General features: G+C 38.7%; 1 protein-coding gene across 3 annotated transcripts in view; it reads left to right on the plus strand.

Moving 5' to 3' along the window:
* The window catches only part of LOC136876421 (putative 3-methyladenine DNA glycosylase), a 98,169-nt gene extending 76,717 nt beyond the window's left edge, over positions 1-21,452 (plus strand). For all 3 annotated transcript variants that reach the window (XM_067150387.2, XM_067150385.2, XM_067150386.2), the window contains exon 3: positions 15,969-21,452. In XM_067150387.2, the coding sequence (XP_067006488.1) occupies positions 15,969-16,375 (407 nt within the window). In that variant the 3' untranslated portion in view covers positions 16,376-21,452. The remainder of the gene's footprint in view (positions 1-15,968) is intronic.
* Positions 21,453-23,916: the final 2,464 nt, after the last annotated feature.

A 23,916-nucleotide genomic window follows, 5' to 3' on the forward strand; every position in this document is an offset into this window, starting at 1 on the left:
ACTGCAAAAGCATTCCCTAAGATCCACAAGGCCGGTGCCCCCATCTGCCCTATTATTAACTATAGGCCTAGCCCGCTTTATAAACTTTCTCACTTCATTCAGAAATTCTTAAAGAACAACTACAGGTTTTTGTCAAATCTGTAAAAAAAACACTATAGTGCTGATCAAGAAATTAGATAATTTTGAAATACAACCCCATTATTCCGTCCACTCGTTCGACATTACTAATATGTATCCAAGTATTAACACCAAAAAATTAATTCCCATCTTTGAAAGAAATCTGAATACACACAGTTCCCTAAGCAAACTTGAGATCCAAGATTTCATGAAGGTCCTCAAATTAGTAATCAATAATAACTTCTTTATTTTTGACAGCATCATATATCAACAGGATGGACTGGCAATGGGGTCACCAGCTTCGGGGATCTTAGCGGAAATATATCTAGATTTCTTAGAACATACAATAATTGACAACGATGATACTTTTTCTAATATTCTATTTTGGTATAGATACATCGATTATACTTTGGTTATACTAGACGATAGGACTACTAGTGCTACCTCTACTCTTGACAACCTCAACAATATAGATCCAGATATTAAATTCACCCTTGAGTCAGAATCCAACAAACAAATTAACTTTCTAGACCTCATGATAAGCAGGCTCCCATCCTCCCTAACATACAGTATATATAGAAAACCCATACAAACTGCTACAACCATAAGACATGATTCCACACATCCTTGCACACAAAAATGTGCTACTTATAACAGCATGGTCGACTGCGCATTTAAAATACCAATGTCAAAAACAAACTTAAAGAAAGAATTAGACACCATCCATTCCATTCTAAATTCAGTGGATATAAAGACTGTTTCATAGAAAGAATAATAAATAAATTCAAGCATCGACTAAATACGTTAGAAAAAAAACCCCAACCCTATTACATATTTATTTATTTATAAATGTCTTTCTGTACGTGGCGGGGCTCAGGCTATGAAGCCTGACCATATAATTATGCACCTGCATAAACATAATGTACTGAACATTATAATTACTTAAAATTAAAAATAAGTTAATTATAATTTAAAGTTAATGTGAATTGTAAAGCATCATAAAAATCATTTTAACATTTTAAAATTAATTTATAATATTTACTATTATTAGAGCTATATCTAGAAAAATATAAACTATAAAGTTTCTAACCTTACATTGACATTTTATTCATTTAACTTAATAATCTAAAATTTAAGGGTGCTTCTAAGAGTAAATTAATCTGAGTGTAGGTAAAATTTCCAGCACATTCTTCTGAATAGCTTTAGGTTGCTTATGTCTCTAATTTCAGCCTTTACAGTGTCACCAACATCTTTAAGAAACATAATATCAAGATATCCTTTTGTACCAACAATAGGAATGTTGAAATAATACACAACTATAACACAATAAATAAAAATAACACCTCCTTGAGGTCAGGGGTATACCATTTTAATTGCAATAACTGCAATTCCTCGTACATAGGACAGACCAGATGAAACTTCAAAATCATGTCAATGCTATTAAATACAATAGGTTTTCAGCAGTGGGCCAACATATGCATGATGCGAAACATACTTTTACCACCATAGACCAAGACTTGGAGATTCCCAGGACCTTAGGAAAAGGCCCTCTCCTAGATGTCACCGAAAATTGCTTCATACACCTCGATCAGTTTTTCAACCCCAATTTAAACTTAAATGAAATTTTTGAGAAGCCCAAGGTCCTTTACGACTTTCTTATTACGGTTCTTAAAGATGTTAAGTTTACGAGAAAGCGTTCGATCTTCCACGCATTACATAACACCCTACCTTGCTATACGTCCCCACCGCATAGCACTCCAGACCCGCCCCCAACACCTCCCCTGTAGGTGGTTCCTCTCCAAGCCCCTCCCTTCCTTTCCCCCCCTCTCCCAACTACCTCTACCCGCAAACCTGCTCCAGTTGTCAACTCCTCTCCATAGAGTAAGCTTCCTGGCACGCTGCGGCAAAGTGAGTCTCGCACTTTAATTCTCTATACCTTTGCTTCATTTGACTTGCCCTTTATAGAACACCATTAAAATCAGCTCTCTGTTTTGTCTAGGTTTCACGTTCCGCTTGAACTGAGGAACCTCGGTCCTACATATCATCCTAGGACCTACATGTACTTTAAAAACCACCTTTCGACGCGCATAGTACAACTTTAAGATAAGAAGATTATGCCACGAACAGTGCTCAGATTATTCCTCAGTGCTGCATTTCTCTATGAATTAGATCCTTACCAAGATTTTAATGTGTTCATAAAGTTTTATCATACCAAAGCACAACTTTACAAAAAGTGCCTCAACTCATGTACCAAAACAGTACAAGACTATTACGCCGCCAACGTGTAGCAATCCTCAGATATTTTATATGAACTATTTTAAATGTGTCATTATACGAATTTTACCTAGTATGTGTGTATTGTTGCTATATGTGAATTTATTCTCTTGCTTGGTTTTACGAAAGGCTGATGATGACATTGAAAACATGTTGAAACTGGTAACTTCATAATAATAAAAATGGTGTAATATAATTTATGTACAACAGTTTTGTGTGTATTGAAAAGGTGGATTCCATTATATTAAATTACTTTTGTGATTCTCAGTTCAATACGAAACGGCCATGAAGTTTTTAACTTTAGATATCTGTACTGTACTGAGAGTATTCCAGAGGTGTCCAGTAAATTTCCCCCAGTTTTTCTACATTAAAGCGGCAGTATGCGGCCTTGCATTATCATGGTGAACAATGATTTTCGGATTGGTTGCTGGTGTTGCTTGTTGCAATACGCAGCTTTTGCTTCATCCAAACGGTGACAGTAATAGGTTGCATTGATTGTCCTTTGTTCGTGAAGAAAATTCACCAGTAAAACGCCTGCAGACTCCCAGAAAACGGTTGCAAGCACCTTTCCAGCAGATGGGCATATTTTGGCCTTGACCGGACCTGCTTTGTCTCTTCGCCGCCACTCCATGCTTGTTTGCTTTGACTCTGAGGTGTAATGATGCACCCAAGTTTCATCACAAGTCACAGTGCGATGCAAGAAATCCTCTCCTTCTTCCTTGTAGTGGCGCAGGAGTCTCTGACAAACTTCCTGGCGTAAAGATTTTTGTTCCTGGTTGAGGAGACGAGGAACCCACCTGGCAGACAGTTTTCTGAAATGGAGTTGCAGACAATTTTCTGAAATGGAGTTCATCGCGGATGATGGTTTGAACACTTCCGTAACTTAAAAAGAATTTGCAAAATTTTTATTCGCTGATTTTCACCAGTATTGTCACGAATAGCAACAATGTAGTCTGCAGTGATGCTTGTCCGCTGTCTCCTTTCGTGAGGTTCATTTTCCACAGCTTCTCTTCCTTCCACAAATTTTTTACTCCGCTCATACAGTATACTTGAGTCTGCAAAAGTGTTTCTTCACCAAACGTGCGCAGAGCCATCTCAAAATTTTGGAGGGTTTGATGCCCTCTTGTGCAAGAAATTTTATAATGATGCATTGCGCAACAGACATGTGCACCTCTTGCTCACTCATGGCGTACTGAAGCAGCCCAGCTCTCAACCGTCATTCACGCGAGCAAACCCCTTCTCTAGACACCCACACCAACATCCTGGCATATCCCCGCCTCAGAATTATTACTAACAGCAGCGGTACATTCAAATTCCCGTTTATATTTGATCCGCCTTGTACATTATATAAATTAAGGTATAAAAATGAAAATAGATGTGAATTAATGAGGCACTTCCAGGCATCTTAGAAACTTAAAAATCGGTACCAGAGTAGTTGATGACTTCAGAATCCCTAGAAAATTTGTCAAAATTCCCTGAGGCGGCCACATTGGGAGTTTCAAGTTTGGGGCACAGCGTAAGAGTACAGTTGGATAAATATATCCAAAATGATAACCTATAGGTTTCATGGGCTTAAAAGTTTCCTGAAAGACCTAATTGAACTTGTGAGTTCAAGAACGTCCCAACTCCAAGACAACACTTTTTTCAGGAGAGAGAAAAATCTTAAATACTTGAACATGGTTACAGGAATAACATAAAATATGTATTCAAATGATGAAGTAGGGACTTCTCAACATATCTGTTATAGAAGATTGTACTGTTCACTTATTGTTTTGCTGAAAATATTATAAATATTGACTGGAGTTCTTGAAATATATAGGGTAAAAAAAAAATGTAAAAATAAACCAACTTGTTCTTACTTATTTCAAATTATTGTTTACAATAATTGAAGTTATGTCAGTCCTAATCACTATTAGGTGTGTCTGTATTTTCTTTTAAGTTATGGACGAAGGTAACTGTATCTGGTGCTAAGTAAACACAGAGTTTCATTAAGTCATTTAGCTTTTCTGACTTAATAGGTATTAGCTCATCATAACACTTAACAGATTGAGAAGGGAGTTCTGGGTTAACATTGTTATTGAGCAAAGGAGACATGTATGTTGGTGCAATGGAAGACATGCCTTTACTGACACTTATTTCATACTTGTGCAACTGTTGGAATGTGAATGTTTTGTACTCTCTCACCTTAAATTTCTCATTATTTTTGGTTACAGATGTTTTAAAGAATCTTTGTAAGTGATCTGTGAAATTTAGTATCATGTCCCCTTTCATGCTGACAACCTCAAACTTTGTTTCAACAAGTTGCACCCAACCTTCATACATCTCCATCCTTTCTACCTTTCGTTTCATTTTTCAATAATGGCAAATTTCCAGTCACACGGAAGGAAGCTGTGACCGCTTTTTGGTATCTTGTATACAATATTGGTGAATTTACCTGTGAATGCCAGTGTGAACAAGAATCTGATCATTGTGTAATTTTTGTTTGACCCCTGCATCCACCTGAAAAAAAAAAAAAAACAAAAAAAAACTACTTTAGTATTTTTACATCTTTGTTCTAGTAATTTTGGAAATGGTGAAACAAGCATGACAAAACTTCATCAAGACCCTTGCATGCCTCTGTTTCAAGCCACATATACATCACAGCTTTTTTGTTTTACAACTGTATATGCAGAAATTATGTAAGCACAACTGCTGAGAATAGAATTTTCCACCTACTTCCAAACTGAGAAATGGAATATTCTGTTGAATGTCAAAATTCTATATTGGCATGAGCCTGTGATTCTTGCTCAGCTTTTTCAAGTTCTTTGTAAAAGTATTTGCCTTACATTTATGGACTCTTAAATCTGTAGCCAGCTTCTCCCTTATGGTAGAATTTTTCTCATGGTCAACTTTGCATTTCAGAACCGTAATTAAAGTGAGTACGAAAGTAATCAAGATAAAATGCGTAAGTAACCTCACGCTTAAGTTTATGTTCATTACCCCCAGATTTCAGATAAAGAAAGGCATCTGGATAATGTTCTTTGGTGAAAAGGGTATACATTTTTAGAACAATTAGATCACTTGTCAAAAACCTGCATTTACAATGGTTTCTTTTGTAGTGAGAAAAAGTATAAGGAAATCGTTTAATATGTCTATCAATCTTCTGGATGATTTCTTCTGCCTTCTGTCGAAGGCGTGTGTTGTGAGTACCCCGACATATGCTTGACCTGACACTCACGCTTTCTTTTTTATATTTATATCGCAGTTACTTTAGTTTCTTCTTTTTTTTTTACCTCGAATTTTAGATAATCTTCATTACCATTCATTTCAGCACCACCAGTGGACTCCATTTTGTCACATATGTAAACAATGTTCCACCATTGTCCGGTCCCAAGTCCGGAATGGGAAAGGAGGAGGGTTAGCTGGCTTGGCAACCAGCTGTAGAAACAGCTAATGCCGAGTGTCGAGCGGCGGTAAATAACTCGACCCCCATAGGGGTCAACGGCTTCGGGCGGATGAGCCCCTTTGGATGGGGTGATGGTCCCCTCAGTATAGGAAATGACACTGGAACCCATCATCTGTGTCTTTGGCCCAAGAGCAATACGGACGGAGGAACCTTCTTTTTGTGGTTCTCATCGGTCGCGGAGGCGGATGAGGTCATGCCAGACGGACTGGCTGTGAAGGCGCAACTCAATGGTATTTCGAGTCTGCGGCAGTCCGTTGCAGTCGTGGTACTAGAACCTGCATGTCACACTTCATTTATGCCGCAGGGTATAGTTCCGAGATCATAGTGTGTGGGTCACTTCCTTGCAAACTGCGATCCACCTTAAACAAAATCCCGCTTGTGGCACTTTTTTCTGCTGTCACTCCCTTCAACTCAAGTCCAACGGCGATGGGATAAGGATGGTGGAGGCAGGTTTTTGATTGAAATTGGAAGCCTCTAGTTCGGACCTGCACGTTGGCAGCAGCTGTGTGATGGTCGTCTTTCTGAGACCCTGTGACTACTCAGGAATTCGGTCCTGCATCTGTGTTTGGGCAGGCCTATTTAGGATCACCACTGCCCACCCTGAATGGAGAAGGCCCTAGAAAGTGTGGGCTAAACATCAGTAGTCATACTCTCAGCCGGCTGGGTTGAAAAACGAAGATTACAAAAACTTCGATTATAGGAACCTGGAATCTTCGAACCCTACTTGATTTGAAAGATAATAACTGACTTGAGAGAAGAACAGCGCTTGTCACCCATGAGCTTGGACGAATGAACATTGATATTGCTGTCGTAAATGAAACCAGACTGTCCAGCGAAGGTAACACACAGCTCAGGCTACACAATCTTCTGGAAGAGAAAAGATGAGGGAGAACACCGCATTCATGGAGTGGGATTCGCTGAGAAGACCCCATTGGTGAATGAATTTCAGCTAACTCCAACCGTAGTCAGTGAAAGAATTATGACTCTCCGAATCCAACTCTCTGGAGCCAAATCTATGACACTCATCTCTCCATATGCTCCCACCTTGGATGCTGATGTAGAAGCTAATGACCAATTCTACAACTTGCTGAGCACTACCATAACCAAAGTACCACCAAGAGACAAACTCTTACTACTTGGCGATTTCATTGCCAGAGTTGGTAAAGATTAACACACAATAAAGGAGAGTATAAATGATCCACCTTATATCAATACAAATTATGTTATTAATACAAGATTACAACATTTTTATTAGGGACCGGTTTCGATGTCTTTGGACATCATCATCAGCCACAATAGATTAAATGAACAAAGATATATATCTTACAATACAAAATATAAACCATTACTAATAAAATAACATAAAATGGGAGAAATATACAATATGATGGTGTTTAAGAATCATTTTTACAAAATTTACATGTTAGATACTTGATGGCCAAACAATAAAATAGGAGTGAAAAAATATTAACAAATGGTTTAAAAAGACTTTGCCACTGTGTAATGCCTAAAAGATTTGAGCATGGCATAAATAAACAACAGAATTAATGTTAAATGTTGACATCTAAAAGCTGTCGTAAATCGTTGTTCCTCTATAGATAATATGTAACTTGGTAGTGGCCTGTATCATCAGTTTTCATAAGGTAAACATTAAGTTATAAGGTAGTTAAGCAAGTGGATCGTGTTTACAGTATTGACAGAAGTATTTATTATGAAAACCAGAAAGTTCTCGATCCAATGCGGGACCTGAAGTGTAAGAAATACCATTTTTGAATTAAAATAAGTTGATGGAAAAGAGGGCATTATATTAAAAGATTTTTAGGTACAGGACTCACCTTGATGGAAAACGGAGAGGAACTGAAGGCTGGAGCTTACATGGAGCATAGCACAGTGTTAAGGGAGGGAGGGGGAGAGGGGTGATGGAAGGGGCAGAGTCAGGTGGACGTGGTAGGGAAGGATAGTGCGATAATTTGTTACGTAAAATCTGATAGAACCAACTGTTTTCGGGGAGCTTAACAATGTTGAATACTGAAATGAGGACATCAAATAAAATTCTAGGCTTTTCGGAAATGTCATTGAGATTCAGATTTGGATTGAAATATTGATCCAAGTGTACATAGCAGATCTCCATGGTGTCTAACAAGGGGCCTTTGCTCAACGTATCTAAAATTGTTACGTCGTAATCTATACCATTAAATTTATGTTTATAATCATGAATGTGCTGACTTACTGTGGGAAACCTGTTGTATTTGACAGCATTAAGGAGTTCTGCATATCTTATCTTAAAGTTCCTACCTGTTTGTCCAATATAAGAGCAGCGGCAATCGTTGCACTTAAACCTGTAAACACCTGACTTCGTGAAAGGGTTGGATTTGTTAATTAAGTTGGAATTGTGAAAAACATGCATGTTGCTGTTGTTGGTGCAGAAGGCAATGTTAACGTTATGCTTCTTGAATATGTTGGTAACACCGTAAACATTACGGTTAAAGGTGGAAGTCTAAAATAATTTAGGTTTGGGTTTATCTTTTATTGTTTGAGCGGTGCCTGAATTAGTTAATAATATGCTCAATAAAATTCTTATTATAACCGTTAAACCTAGCTATCGCACGTATGATGTTGAGTTCTTTATTCAAGTCTGCTTTCGACATTGGGACCTTGAACGCGCGATCAACTAGGCTATTATATGTAGCACACTTGTGAGAGTAGGGATGTATTGAATCCTGTTTTATTGTTGATGCTCTGTGGGTGGGCTTCCCGTATAATGTCTTTCTGGGCTAGTTACAAACTATTTAAAAATATATATATATATAAAACTTATTTGCTACTTTTGAATAAGACTAGATCAAGTATACTTGCCCAGGACCAGTATTACGAAAAATAACACAGTGTTGGAATGTATTTCCTTATTAGTTTGTATATAATCATTTGTATTGTTCTACACTCTCTTTCATCATTTTTCAACAATATTTTAAAACTTTCATTCCTATTCAACATTGACCATGGCCCAAGGCCATCAATATTGTAATTTTCACGTGTACCTAAATAAAGTTACTCATATAGTGACGGCTTTTTTAAGTGAAGTTTTTTAATGTATTCAGTTTTGTAGTAGATTTTAGATCAATTTTAACCAGGTACCTGATATGGTTTGGAAGTTTTTTAATGTATTCAATTTTGTAGTAGATTTTAGATCATTTTTAACCAGATACCTGATATGGTTTGAGGTAATGATACGGGTGATGATGCCCAATAGGAAAGGGCGAAGCGTACCAATTCTTATTTTAATGAGGATTTAATTCTAACATCTTGGGAATCTTGGCAGAAATTTACCTAGGCAATCTAGAATTTACCAAAAGTTTGAATAACACTAATTTCAATAATATATGCTTTTGGGCTAGGTAAGTTGATGATATTTTTGTCATCTTAAACATTGATTTTGCCAACATGACTTTCACTTCATCAAGTGTTAAAGATTATTTTGAGGAAAAATTGCACCCTTACAATACTTAAAATTATTTTATTCCTTTTCAGAATAGCGTCATGTTTCGTCTGTCTGTAGGAGACATCTTCAGCTAAAGGGCAAAAATAGTAAAGAAACGTATGAATTTCTAAAAACTCGAGACTATTTCTCAAATGACATGTCTACTGTTCTTGAGTTAAAAACGAAGAACTCACGTTAAGATGGCGGCGTGTCCAGGAGTGACGCTGAGTGTTATGCGCAGTATTATTATATTTTTGGTGATAAAGAGTGCAGTGCAATACTCCAAAAGTGCTACAATCGCTTCAGATAACCCTCCTGGATACCTGGAAAACATAATTCTATTGGAAAAACTATTGGTGAGTGAAAAATGTACTCTTAACGGTTTGACGTGGTGCAGTGCTGAAAGTCTGGGGATGGCAGCTATAGGTCGGCCCCGGCGAAGGGACGGGAGCGGTGTTGTCAGACTGCCTGTAGATAATCAGCCACTGCTGTGCTTGGCACTTGCCCTAAGTGGGGACATCGAACTAAACCCGGGTCCACAACAGTGCACAATTTGCGGAAATAGTGGTAGGAGGAACCAATTATTTGTCCACTGTAATAATTGCTCGCTAAAAGGCCATAGAACCTGCGCATAAGTCTCAGTGTCTGAATTCAGAAAAATACAGAATGGTTCCCGTACATGGTTATGCTGGAAGAGTGAAATGCCGCTGTTATCAGACTCGTTCTTTACAGTTACCAGTGATATGCCCAGTGACTTAGAATTATTTATTAAATGTACATATGTAAATAAAAATATATCACTTTTTGCCTTCAATGCGCGCAGTATTATGCGACCTGGACGGTTACAAAATATCCACGCATCGCTTGAAAGCCTTGACCCAACCATCGTATGTGTCAATGAGACGTGGTTGTCCAGCAAAATTAGTGACTCAGAAGTGTTCCCTGACTCGCTGATATTGTTCTGTAAGGACCGATCCCACCGCTCTGCAGGGGGAGTTCTAATTGCAGTCAAGCCAGAATGTAATCCAACTCGAGTTCATCACCTGGAGACAGCAGTCGAAGCACTGTGGGTGGAAGTGACGTGCAACAAACGCAAATTCCTTATTGGATCAATTTATCGCGCCCCTAAGTCGTCGCCGGAAATGAACGATGAACTAATCCTCTCTCTCGAGTGTGTGCAACATGTACAACAAAATTACGATGCCATTTATATTGTCGGTGATTTCAACTTAGAAATTATGTGGTCCAGAAATGCTGCACCTGTTCCAAATAACCCCCTCGTCAATAAATTCCTTTCCGCTTTCTATGATTTATTCCTTCATCAATTAATGTTCGAAGCTATGCGTATTACGCAAACAACATGCTCAACCCTTGATCTTTTCCTAAGTAATATACCACAGTCCGTCCAATCTCTTATTACTATTCCTGGATTCTGTGACCATCAGGCAATTCTCGCAACACTGACCCATATAAAACCATCCCCCAAACTCCATACCAGAACAGTTTATAATTTTTCCCGAACAAACTGGAACGATCTATCCACTTTACTATCCTACCGCCTCCCTATTCTCACCTCAGATTTCACCGGCAGTACTGACATAAACAAGATATGGAACAACTGGAAGAAAATTTTCTTTCATTGCGTAGAAGAAACCACACCAACAGTAAATATAACCAGCAGACGGAAATCTCCATGGATTACCAAGGAGATAGTGCGAGAAATTCGAAGAAGGGACCGCCTGTACCAGAATTGGTAAAGAAATCCAACCGATTATGAGTGGGAGAAATACAGGCTGGCTAGGAACAAGGTTAAACAATCTATCAGAGATTCCTACGATTCTTACATCCACAGTCTCAACACCAACTCCAAGGAACTCTGGGCTCTTCTCAGAAGTAAAGGTTGCAACAGAGCTCCATCTCTATTTAAACATAACGGTATGGCAGTCTCCATACCACAAGAAATTGCAGACACCTTCAACAGGAAATTTAAAAGTAACTTCACCGTACCTACCGAGGAAGAGAACATACTATATTCAAGGACAACATCTACCCCTCTCTTCCCTCTAACCAACCTGTATTTCTCAACGAATGAAGTAAAGGAGAGCCTTCTGAAAACAAGACCTCATGCCGCGACCGGGCCGGACCGAGTGCCAGCAAGAATTCTCAAGAATTGTGCAGTCGCCTTGGCGCCCTCGCTTTGCGCTCTCTTCAACCATTCCATTAATACCGGGTCTGTACCATTGGAGTGGAAAGAAGCCAATGTAGTGCCAGTTTTCAAAGAGGGAGATAAGGAAAACGTAGATGATTACCGCCAAGTTTCTATAACATCAGGGGTCTGTAAATGTATGGAACGTCTAGTTGCTAAATATATGTTGGATTTTCTCAAGGAGAGAAACCTGCTGAACTCAAACCAGCACGGCTTCATTCCGGGAAAATCCTGCACAACACTTCTAACAAAAGTCATTGATGACTTTCTCTTTGGAGCAGACTGATGTCTCACAAATAGACTGTGTGACTCTGGACTGGAGCAAAGCTTTTGACCAGGTGTCACATCAAAGACTTCTGTTAAAACTTAGCAACTACGGCATTCAGGGTAAACTGCTGTCATGGTTGAGGTCATTTTTGGTGGGTCGAACGCAATGTGTTGTGTACGGAGGAGCCAAATCAGACCAAACCACAATTACTTCTGGAGTAATTCAGGACAGTGTGATAGGGCCCCTCCTGTACACGATTTATGCTCTCGACTTACCGGATTGTGTAAATTCGACCATGGCGCAGTATGTCGATGACAGTCATTTACAGAGCCATGAAAAACAGTGATGATATTATAAAATTCCAATCGGATCTGGATAGTATAGCTCTGTGGTGTGAGGTAAATAAAATGTATATAAATATTAAGAAGTGTAAATATATAAGACTAAGCAGAGCTAAACAACCACTCCAGAACCAACCTACTCTATGTGGAATCCAACTGACGACTTCTAACTCCATCAGACTGATCGGTATTCACATTACGGACAATCTGAAATGGAATAAACACGTGGAGGAAGTGAGGTGTAAGGCATACCGGGCGCTAGGTTTCGTCCGTAGATGTCTCTCGGGAGGAAGAAGTAAAGCCCTACGAACGGCTTATATTTCCCTTGTGCAGCCCATACTATTATATGGCCTTCCTTCCTGGCATCCAACTACAACGGAAAATATGAGGAAACTAGAAGGTATCCAGCGACGAGCAGAACGTTTAATTAACAAACACATCCCCTTAAACACAGCCAGGTCATTGCCACCAGTGAACTCGTTATGTACACAAATAGATGTAGCCTTCCTTAGGAAATCCCTGACAGATAACACACACCTCTCCCCTTTCCACCGCCTGCAGCTCAATTACCGCTCTGTTAAAAGAGGCCAAGGAGTTACTCTTGTCCCTCCCTTCGCTAGAACAACCTCATATTTAAATGGGTTTTACTCAAGGGCTGCTCGTACCTGGAACCTTATACCATCTGAGGTAAAGCTACTTCCTCTTCCTCGCTTCCTCCGCGAAGTAAAGAAAATGTATATGTAAATAGAAACCTATATGCAATGTATACAACTTGTATAAATTAGAATTGCAAGAAGGATGGTTGCAAGTACAGGTGTATGTGGGTGAATGTGTATGCGTGCGCGTGAGGGAGTGGTTGTGATTGTGAATGAGTGTGTATACAGGGGTCTGAGTGAGAGTATAAATGGCTGGGTGTTCTTACTCTAATATTTTCAGGATAAATCAAGATAATTATTATTCTAAGGGTACAGTGTTTGTAGTGTAAATATGTAAATTTAAAATTGTCTACACAAGTTTGTATGTAAATATTCAGTAGAGTTTATGTACACATGTGGGGATGGAGGCACTTCCGTGTATGTGGGGCTCGCCCTTTCTCCATCTACCACCCCTAAATTGTACATGTACAATTTAAGGAAAATAAATAATAATAATAATAATAATAATAAAGATGTACACTTCAAGTGACCTGCATACATTAAAATCAAAAACCATTTTTAAAATTATTTTAAGAGACATATTGTTGGATCTTCAGAGAAGACCACAAAGTTAAAATGAGACTGCAAGGTATAAAATTGGTTACATTGTCTTTTAGGTCAGGCATCGTCAGTCGAGAGTGAAATTCCTTTGGAGCCAGTTTGCTCCCCGCTCTCGAGGAATGAGAGCAACTTAGCGAGCAAGTAGGGGAAGTGCATGCCGTAGTACGTACTACAGGCCATTGGCGCAAAGGTATAGCATATCTTTCTGGACAGGTTGCGACACAATACGCATGAACTCATGAGAGGTGACAGTAGTGTGTTTCCGTCTTTACCTTCACACCACATGACGTTCAAACCTAGTCTGTTAATGTTGCATTTACTATGGAAGAGAGTTCAGCACATTATAGGCCATTGATGCCAACAAGTTCTTGGGAAGAAGAGTATTTAATAGTTCAAGAAAATAACACAGCAAAATGTTTAATATGTAATAAAATATTGAATCACATTAAAAACATTAGAATATAAAGAAGTTTTAATGTCACTATATGACTATTTTGAGAGTAGGTTTCACGACATTCAGGCATTAGAAAAGGATCTGCAAGTGTTCGCTATGCCCTTCTCAGTGGATGTGCAAACTGTTAGACGAGAACTGCAGCTAGAACTGATTGACTTACAGTGTGATACTCAAATGAAAGATAGGTTTGCAAACACAAACAGTTTGAATGAAATTTTTGTTCGTTTTCCATGGGAGAGATTTCGTAGATTGTACATATTTAATGCTCATATTGCAAGTATATTCGGATCAACTTATTTTTGTGGACAGATGTTTTCATTAATGAAGATTTGTAAATCTAGACACAGAAGTAGGCTCACCGATGAAAACTTGAAATGTGTCTTGTAACTTGCCAGTATGCAAACGATAGTACTAAACATAATACAATACTATCTAAACGAGCCCAAAGGTCCCGTGAAGGAGGAGTACACCAGTGATATGTTTCAGTTCGCTTGTTTATTACAAAGATTGAAATGTTAATGAGAGTGCAAAGAATATGTTTTTTTTTTTTTTTTTTTGTTATTTGCTTTACGTCGCACCGACACGGATAGGTCTTATGGCGACGATGAGGGAGGAAGGGGCTAGGAGTGGGAAGGAAGCGGCCGTGGCCTTAATTAAGGTACAGCCCCAGCATTTGCCTGGTGTGAAAATGGGAAACCACGGAAAACCATCTTCAGGGCTGCCGACAGTGGGGTTCGAACCCACGATCTCCCGAATACTGGATACTGGCCGCACTTAAGCGACTGCAGCTATCGAGCTCGGTGCAAAGAATATGTACAAATCACATACATTGTATTTTCTTTCAGTAAATGTACGTGTCCCAAAGCTTCAGAGTATTTATTCAGGAAATATTGCACACTCCTGTATATTTCCTCTGGCAATGAATAATTTTCTTGTGCTGTTATACTCTTTAATCTGTGTCCTGTTCGTCTCACATGATCCATGCTCCAAATGATGATGATGATGATGATGATGATTATTATTATTATTATTGCTGTTCTACATATGGTAATATTTCCGAGCGGCAAGTACAGTATGGCCACGGTATGCAACCCGTCTCTCCGTGCTCTCTTGTCACGTGACAAACAACCGGTCCAGAGCAGAGCAAGTAACACCGGCTCCCTAGAGCAACTATGTGATGATGTCTGTTTTAGGTCATACCTTAACAATGCAGTTGCCCGTTCCGTCCTTTGAGGTAGGATGTCTGGTTCCATTTTAAATCCATGGCAGATGATCATCGCTGGTTGTACTGTTTCTCCCTTGTAGAGATCCTCACAGTATTCCTTCCATCTATTTAATGGTTAACAACTATATTGCGAAACTGTGTGCAAATTCCAGGAGACAGGTAAAGTTGTTTTGAAACCAAGAGCGCATTCCAGCAAGGAAGTTGTCTATCACCACTTCTCTTTGTTGTCATTATTATGGATGATGTTATAAAAGCAATGATAATGATGGATCAGACAACAAATGCTTTTGTCACATGACAAGAGAGCACGGAGAGGCGGGTTGCATACCGTGGCCATACTGTACTTGCCGCTCGGAAATATTACCATATGAAGAACAGCAATAATAATAATAATAATAATAATAATAATAATAATAATAATAATAATCATCATCATCATCATCATCATCATTTGGACCATGGATCATGTGAGACGAACAGGACACAGATTAAAGAGTATAACAGCACAAGAAAATGGGGTGAGACAGAAGCAGAAGTACAAGCTAAATTAGATATTTGGCAAAAAAAAAAAAAAAAAAATTGAAAGAATGGGTTTGGCTATCAGCTGAACTAAAATGGTTAGTGGTGAGTCGAAATCCTGAAGCAGTCCACCTGAGAGTGCAAAATGAATTAGTAGATATTATTAATAACTTAACATTGTTTTAATGGGCAGCAAAAGGTACAGCAGCTGTGGAGATGGACAGGACAAACTGGAGGAGACTCGTAAACACCTATATCCGGCTTGCTGGAGTGCAGAACTGATGATGATGTCTTTTCTGAGATAGAACCAAGAAGTTAATTTCCAAAAAGATGAAGTGAAACATTTTAGTATGGTTCCATAATTCTAATCATATTTGTGTTACAGGACCTGGGGCAGCAGTTTTATTACGAGCTGTGGAGCCACTGGATGGAATAGAACACATGCAGCAGGAACGAGCAGCGATGAAGAAAGGAACCAAGAAACCTGAACTGAAAGAGCATGAACTGTGTAATGGACCTGCAAAGCTATGCATATGTTTCAATATCACTAAGAAGGACTGCAACATGAGAGACCTCTGTGTGTGGGACGACATGTGGGTGGAGGCTGATGACCTGAGTAGCAAACTTGAACCTTGTCACATTATCACCAGCACTAGGATTGGCATAGATTATGTTGGTCCCAAATGGGCTTCTTTGCCTTTACGCTTCTACCTGTTTGGGTACAAATCTGTGAGTCGGGTGGATAAAGCAAAAGAAAAAGCTCTTGAAGGAGTGTGCAGAATCCTATCCTGAGTTTTCACTTATCACTTAAATGTAAGCTATGTACTTCTGTCAGATTATGGTTGAAGCAGATGGTATAGGGAAGTGAAGGAACAAAATGTTTATCTTGCTCTCTTCTCTGTTCCTGTACTCTCCAATGTCAGAAGAGTGCCTAAAATGAGGATGTTACATTGTCATTGGTTATAGAACTGAAATGGAAAAAAAGTAGTTAGTGGGACGTAAAACAAATAACATTAATTATTATTATTATTGAAATGGAAAATTTGAACATCATAGATAAAGAGAGATACAATGATCAAGCTTGACTGAGAGTTAATTTCCTCTGTGGATCAGTGGTTTAGTGTCAGTGTCTGGATCCTAAGATCGTGGGTTTAAACCAGGGGGAGATAGTAAGTTTTCACCTTGTGTTGTACAATGTTGGCATGTAAAAGATCGCTGGTGACACAATTTAGTTATTTATCTGACAAAATTACTTAAAACTCAGCCATAGATCGCCTAAACGAGATCCGGGTTATGATACCATCTGGAAGAGTAAAATGGAATATTGAAATTAACGTTCAAGCAGCCTAAATAGCATCAAATTGTAATGCCTGTACACAGTAGCTGAGGTGTTGTTATTATTATTATTATTATTATTATTATTATTATTATTATTATTATTATTATTATTATTATTATTATTGAGATGTGTATAACCCCCGTCATCAAGTAGATTTTGGGATGACTGTTCATAGTTACTCTAGCATGCTACATTCTTGTGTCTAATTTGCACTCTTTATTATTCTGTGTCGGCTGCCTCTCTGTGAGGTTATCAGCTCAGAGGCTGGTTGGATCCTCAAATAATGAGGAAAGCAGTGTTAAACTACCTCGTGCCTCATCTTGCCTAGTATTCCTAATTTTCGTGCCGCCATAGTTTTTTGTGATTTTTCTGTAACTGCATAACCTTAGGTGGTGGTATTTGAGAACTCTTACTGTATTATAATAAGGGTGAGGTTTTATAATTATTTACAGTATGTACTTCTGTGTGATATCAAAGATGGATTTAAGTATGAGAATCTTTGTTAACTTATAATTATTTCAGTAGTAGTTTCAGAGACACCAGTTGAAGTCAATAGATTGTTATCCTCTTCGGGGAAGGTCTGATAATAATCTTGTCATTTTGTTCATAAAAATAACAAAAATCATTGCCCCTGGAGGGTATTTGAATGTTGTTTGAATCATCAATAATAACAGTATGGCCTCAGCTCTCTTGTGCAGGCATTTTGATTTGATGCCTCTTAGGCTGCCTGCATGCAATTTTGATGTTGCTGTTTACTCTACCAAATGGCAGAGAAACCAAAACACCGTTGGGTGACCTATGTATGAAACACAAAATGTGTTACCATAGATCTTTTACATGCCAATGTTGTATAACATGGTTTGCCAGATGGACTATTTTCCACCCTTCAGAAATCTGACTACTTCTGCTGGATTTGGACCTACTGTCTTGGAATCTGCAAGCTGACACTGTACCGCTGATCCATGGAGGCAACTCCGAGTCATTAGACTATGGACTAGTTTGATGCATCTCTGTATATCACCGTATGCTGTGCTAACCTCTTCATCTCTTCATCTCTCTACCTCTATGCTAATCTGCTTTCCCCACGCTTTCCTCAAAAGCCAACTGAACAAGTCATACGTGTCTCAGCATGTGTACTTGGTCTTGTGTCTGTTCATATTTCTCCTAATCATTCTCCTCTCATCGACTTGATCCAATATTTCTTCATTCAAGATCCAGTCTGCCTATTTTACCTTTACGATCATCATATTTCAAAGGCTTCTACTTGCTTTATCTCTACTCAAATTGCTGTCAATATGTAACATTAATACAGTGCCATGCCCCACACAAACTTGTTCATAAACATTTTTCTGCCGGGCTGAGTGGCTCAGACGGTTAAGGCGCTGGCCTTCTAACCCCAACTTGGCAGGTTCGATCCTGGCTCTGTCTGGTGGTATTTGAAGGGGTTCAAATACGACAGCCTCGTGTCGGTAGATTTACTGGCACATAAAAGAACTGCGGGACTAAATTCCGGCACCTTGGCATCTCCGAAGACCATAAAAGTAGTTAGTGGGAGTAAAGCAAATAACATTATTATTATTATTATTATTATTAAACATTTTTCTAATATAGATGTCTCTGTGATTGGCCATTTTCTTTTTCTTAAGAAGAACCTTCCTCGCTTGGACTAATTTGCATTTTATGTCCTCCTTACTTCTGCCATCATTAGTTATGATTACCTAATGATATTTCCTGCATCATTTTACTTCATTTTATTTAGTTTTAACTTCTTTAAGACTATGTCAGTATCATTGAGTCATTTTTGTAGTTCTTGCAGATTCAGATAATACATTATTATCTTCAAATCCTAGAGTTTTGATTTCCTTTCCTTGGTGATTTGTTTTCCAAATTTCTTTTTTGATAGCCTTCACTGCGTGCTCGTATCATTTACCAAATGAAGTTCAAAAGGAAGCAACCTGGTTACTAGTCTTGATGACACCTTTGGCTGAAGTGAATATTTTACTAAAAGTTTGTCACAATATTGTCCTGTGCTAGTCACTAGTCATGAAATATGACTAAACCTCTATGAATTCAAGGTAAGGAGGTACCTTTCACATGGCATAGGAACCTTGTGGATATGACTTCATTCCTCAAAGCACACTGCATTTTTACTAATATCTGAGCTACCAAGCCGATATTCAGTCAGACTCCACCACCTGATTGACCTCTCTTGGAGCATTCATTTTCCAAACTAGTTGTTAACAGGATCTTAATTTTCATTTTTGATAATCTTTTTAAGCTCTTCATTTTATTTTATAAATGACAAGACTAATTTTAGTTTTGAGAACATAACAGTTTTAAAAATTACCAAAAGTAATATGGTTCCATAACTATCAGTGATTCTCTACATTTAGCCTAGATGCTGAGTTCAAAGAAACATTCACATTAATTTTCAAATTTTCCTGGGGCTGATGATCTCATAATTTAGTTCCTTACAACAGCAATCACCACCATCTGCTTCTGCTACATGTGCTATATTTCTAGCAGAGCAAGCAACATTGGCAGGCACTAACTACTGGTTATGTTGTGAAATACTAAAATTCTGTTGTTATTAATTGACCATGGATCATTGATTTGATGTATATATCAAAATTTCTTGTTCGGTTGTTGACATAACCTGTTTGTTCAAATTGTAATGTTTGACTGGTATGACTGTTTATATAAATGTGTACCTGTCAAGCATTTTCTTTACTATTTTCCTCCCTCAGAACAGAGAGTAGGCAACTAGCATACGATGGGTTACAAATTCAATTTTCACGCTCTGTCTTTGACTGCTCTTTTATCGTAATGCAACATAATCTAAATTATGTTAGGATGTTGTGTAAATTCTCATATATAGTAGATACCAAATTATTGATATTTTAAAAATATTTATTTTAATGGTCAGCAAATGGCAACTTTTAACATGCTATTTGAAGAAAAGAGTTCATAAAATTTGTGAGAAGGAACATAAGTACAAAAAAAATATGAATGCAGAAATACTGTGTATTGAAGGCATTTGCTGCTAATATGTAAGATCATTCCTTTTTTTAATAAAATGTCCTTAAGCAAGTTATGAAGAATTTTAATTGATGAAGCATCATCCTTATTTAGGTCATCTATTTAATGAGAGCTTGGCGCCTGTGGAAAGACTTCCCTAACCCACACACTCACAATACCTTCGTTGAAGTCCGCCGCCACGCGAGGTTTATGGTCAGAAGAGACTACAAAACACACGTAGACACTGTCACTGAAAACGTCTGCAGCAATCCCAAGCGCTACTGGAGTCTCATCAACACATGGAGAAGGACTGAGCGGATTCCTGTCAGCGTGAACCACAACGATGCAACAGCAGACGGCGCCGATCGCAATGAGCTATTCAACAGGTATTTTTTCTCCAACTTCTCCCCTCCCTTACGCAACCAACCGCTCCCACCCGTAGGTACAGTTTCAAACAGAACCCTATCAAGCATAACTACCACACCAAGTGAAGTTCATAACCTTCTTCTAACTCTTTGTACCAACAAAGTTACCGGTCCCAACACTGATTTTATGTAACTATAGGTCCTCGTTTCCTAAAAAATACTGCCAGCACCTTTTGCGTCCCTCTCTCTAAATTATTTAATAGATGTTTAGCCACGGGCTATTTTCCTATTACCTGGAAACAGGCAAATATTGTTCCACTTCTCAAATCAGGCAACAAATTTAATGTTCCATCTTACCGACCAATTTCTATTCTCCCCACTCTATTCTTTATATTTGAAAAAATTGTACACCAGCATCTCCTCGCATTCACTTTGCCCTATATCTCAACCAAGCAGCATGGTTTTCTACCAGGTGGCTCTTGTCTAACAAACCTGGCCACTCTGCATAGCTTTGCATCACATGCCATTGCAGCTAAATCACAGCTGGATATCTGCTACGTAGACATTTGAAAAGCTTTTGATTCTGTAGACCAGACTCTGTTGCTCCATAAACTCTCCAAACAATTTAATATACATGGCAGAGAGTGGTAATATCAGGCACTTCATTCGTGGTTACCGTCATCTCCGGTGTCGCACAAGGCAGTACTCTTGGTGCCTTGCTGCTTTCTTTGTTTATGGACAATCTGCCATCCGAACTCAACGAAACAGCGAATACCCTACTTTTTGCTGACGACTGCAAGATATTTAGGGAGATCAGGAATCCAGCAGATGCAGCTCTGTACAGTCCTCGCTTAACGCCTTCTCGAACTGGTGCCGTACTTGGAAACTTATCCCCAATCCACAAAAATGCAGCCACATGACCATACGTAAATCTCCTCTACCGACATCATATTACCTCAAATAAGAATTAAGTAAAAACTTTTCCACCTGATCGATACTTTTATTATTTAACCTTAGGCTAAATTATGTCATTAAAAACTGCAGTACGTGTTTCAATTGCTTGGCAATCATCATCAGCTGCTTATCTTATAGCTTAGGTGAAAGAACATAAAACATTTGATAATTAAAATTTGTTGGTAAAGGACACTTAATGGTGAGGGAGGGCGGGGGGGATGGGGATGTTAAAATTAGATATACAAATTAAAAAACTATTTCTAAACTAAAACTTCCTAAACTTCCTTCTATGGCACTACATTCGTTCTTCATTAGTTTCAGCTGTGTTTCACTCAATGCACAGTTCACTTGTCTTGATTATGTGTTGTCCTTCATTTTTCTAGATCATTCTTATTGTCCGCTAGAAGAATTTATGCTAACTATGGTCGAATTTGTTCAGTATTTCCAATATCAGATTACCTACTCGACAAGCCCATCACTGTAGTTACATAACAGCGTGACTTAAGTGTAATATTCGATACAAAATTACAATTTAAGACCCACATAGAAACATATACAGCCAAGGCTATGAAATTACTAGGCATTCTCTACCGCTTCACAGAAATTTCTGACCCCATTGCTCTTCGTCACTTCTTCCTCATGATCATTCAACCTCTCTTAAACTACTGCTCACCGAGCTCGATAGCTGCAGTCACTTAAGTACGGCCAGTATCCAGTATTCGGGAGATAGTAGGTTCGAACCCCACTATCGGCAGCCCTGAAAATGGTTTTCCGTGGTTTCCCATTTTCACACCAGGCAAATGCTGCGGCTGTACCTTAATTAAGGCCACGGCCGCTTCCTTTCCACTCCTAGCCCTTTCCTGTCCTATCGTCGCCATAAGACTTATCTGTGTCGGCGCGATGTAAAGCAACTAGCAAAAAAAAAAATTACTGCTCTCCGATTTGGATAACAGCCTCCCCCTCTAATACTAACCAGTTAGACAGAGCAGTGTCCTTTTTGCCACTATTGTAAGGAACAGAAACCCCAATGTAAATATGTCACAGCTGCACATCAGGCGACAGGTAGCCGACCTGAGTTTCCTCCACAGGATTTTAAATGGGCATTACCGCTCGGAACATCTTGTCTCACTCTTCTCTCTTCATGTTCCTTCCCGCTCCACCAGAACCAAAGACCTGCTCTACATTCCCCACAATCAGCACTCGATACTTCAACGATCTTTCCTAATCCGCCTCCCAACATCCTTAACAATATTAATAGGAGACAAGAGCTTGATATATCATCAAATAAAAGCATATTCGAGAGGGGTGTAAATAGTCTCTTAAAGATAGGTTGATGTGAAGGGATCATACAGTCATCTTGACCCACGACGACTTGGCTATGAACATGGACATTCTCATGGTTTTCGATTTAGACAGTTGTTATTAGTAGGCTGTGTACCTGATCTTGTTATATTTCGTTATGTTTGTTATATTTATGAAAGTTTAATTAGTCTGAAATTTATTTATTTATTTATTTATTTATTTATTTATCATGCCTTTATAGGTGGCGAAGTTAGGGCTCTTGGCCCTCTCTTACACTTAACCACTGTACACATCATTGAGAGCAGAGTTTGAGTACATATTATATAATAAATGATAACCTACACAAAAATACCTTACACTTTTCTAACTCACATTCATACGATCATTCATTCTTTCCAGTCATACAAGTTAGTCAGCTGCATTCAGCAGGTAGTCTCGGCAAGCAGTCTTAAATTTAAGTAATGAAGTGGAATTTCTGACACTGACAGGCAGGGAATTCCAAAGTCTAGAACCCGCCACAACAAAGGAGTTGTTGTACATGGAGGAGCGGTGAACACGAATAGAAAGGGAGGAACCAGAGCGGGTATTACTGCAGTGAAAGGAGGACAAATACTTAAGCTGGGATGAAATGTATAGTGGTCTGTCTTCAGAGAGCAGTCTGTATATCTGTATCAGTATGTGATACATCCGTCGTTTGTCAGGTTTTAGCCATGAAATAGTGTGATAGTATGGGGAGACGTGTATCATAACTCAGACTGTATATAAATCTAAGGCAACAATTAAGCGCTCGCTGAAGTTTCGAAGTCTGCTCTTTTGTTGCATCTACCAGAATGACGTCACAGTAGTCGAGGACGGGAAGCACTAGCGTTTGTATGAGTTTGACTCTCACAATACAAGGTAAAATATCGCTGTTTCTTTTAACCGAATGAAGTATCGAAAATATTTTTTTACACACATTCTTAATATATTCAGACCAATTTAAAGTTTCGTTCATTGTCACTCCTAGATTTCTCACAGTTTGGCTGAATGGGATAACTCTCCCATTCAGTATAACTGAAGGAATAGTTTCGTATCTTAGTGTGGCCAACAATTTTTGAGAGCCAATAATGATTGCTTGCGTCTTGGAGGGATTAAGGAGGAGGGAATTTTTCAAGGAGTAAGCGTTAAGTCGCTGAAGGTCAGCATTGATGCCTGCTATGGCATGCGGCAAATCAGAGGTCTTACAGTGACAGTAAATTTGTAAGTCGTCCGCAAAAAGATGGTAGCTACAATTCTTTAAATTAGAGGAAATGTCGTTTATATACAAAATAAAGAGCAATGGGCCTAAAACACTACCCTGCGGCGTGCCTTCCTTC

This window comes from Anabrus simplex, chromosome 6 (assembly GCF_040414725.1).
Source record: "Anabrus simplex isolate iqAnaSimp1 chromosome 6, ASM4041472v1, whole genome shotgun sequence".
In the NCBI taxonomy this organism is placed as follows: domain Eukaryota; kingdom Metazoa; phylum Arthropoda; class Insecta; order Orthoptera; family Tettigoniidae; genus Anabrus; species Anabrus simplex.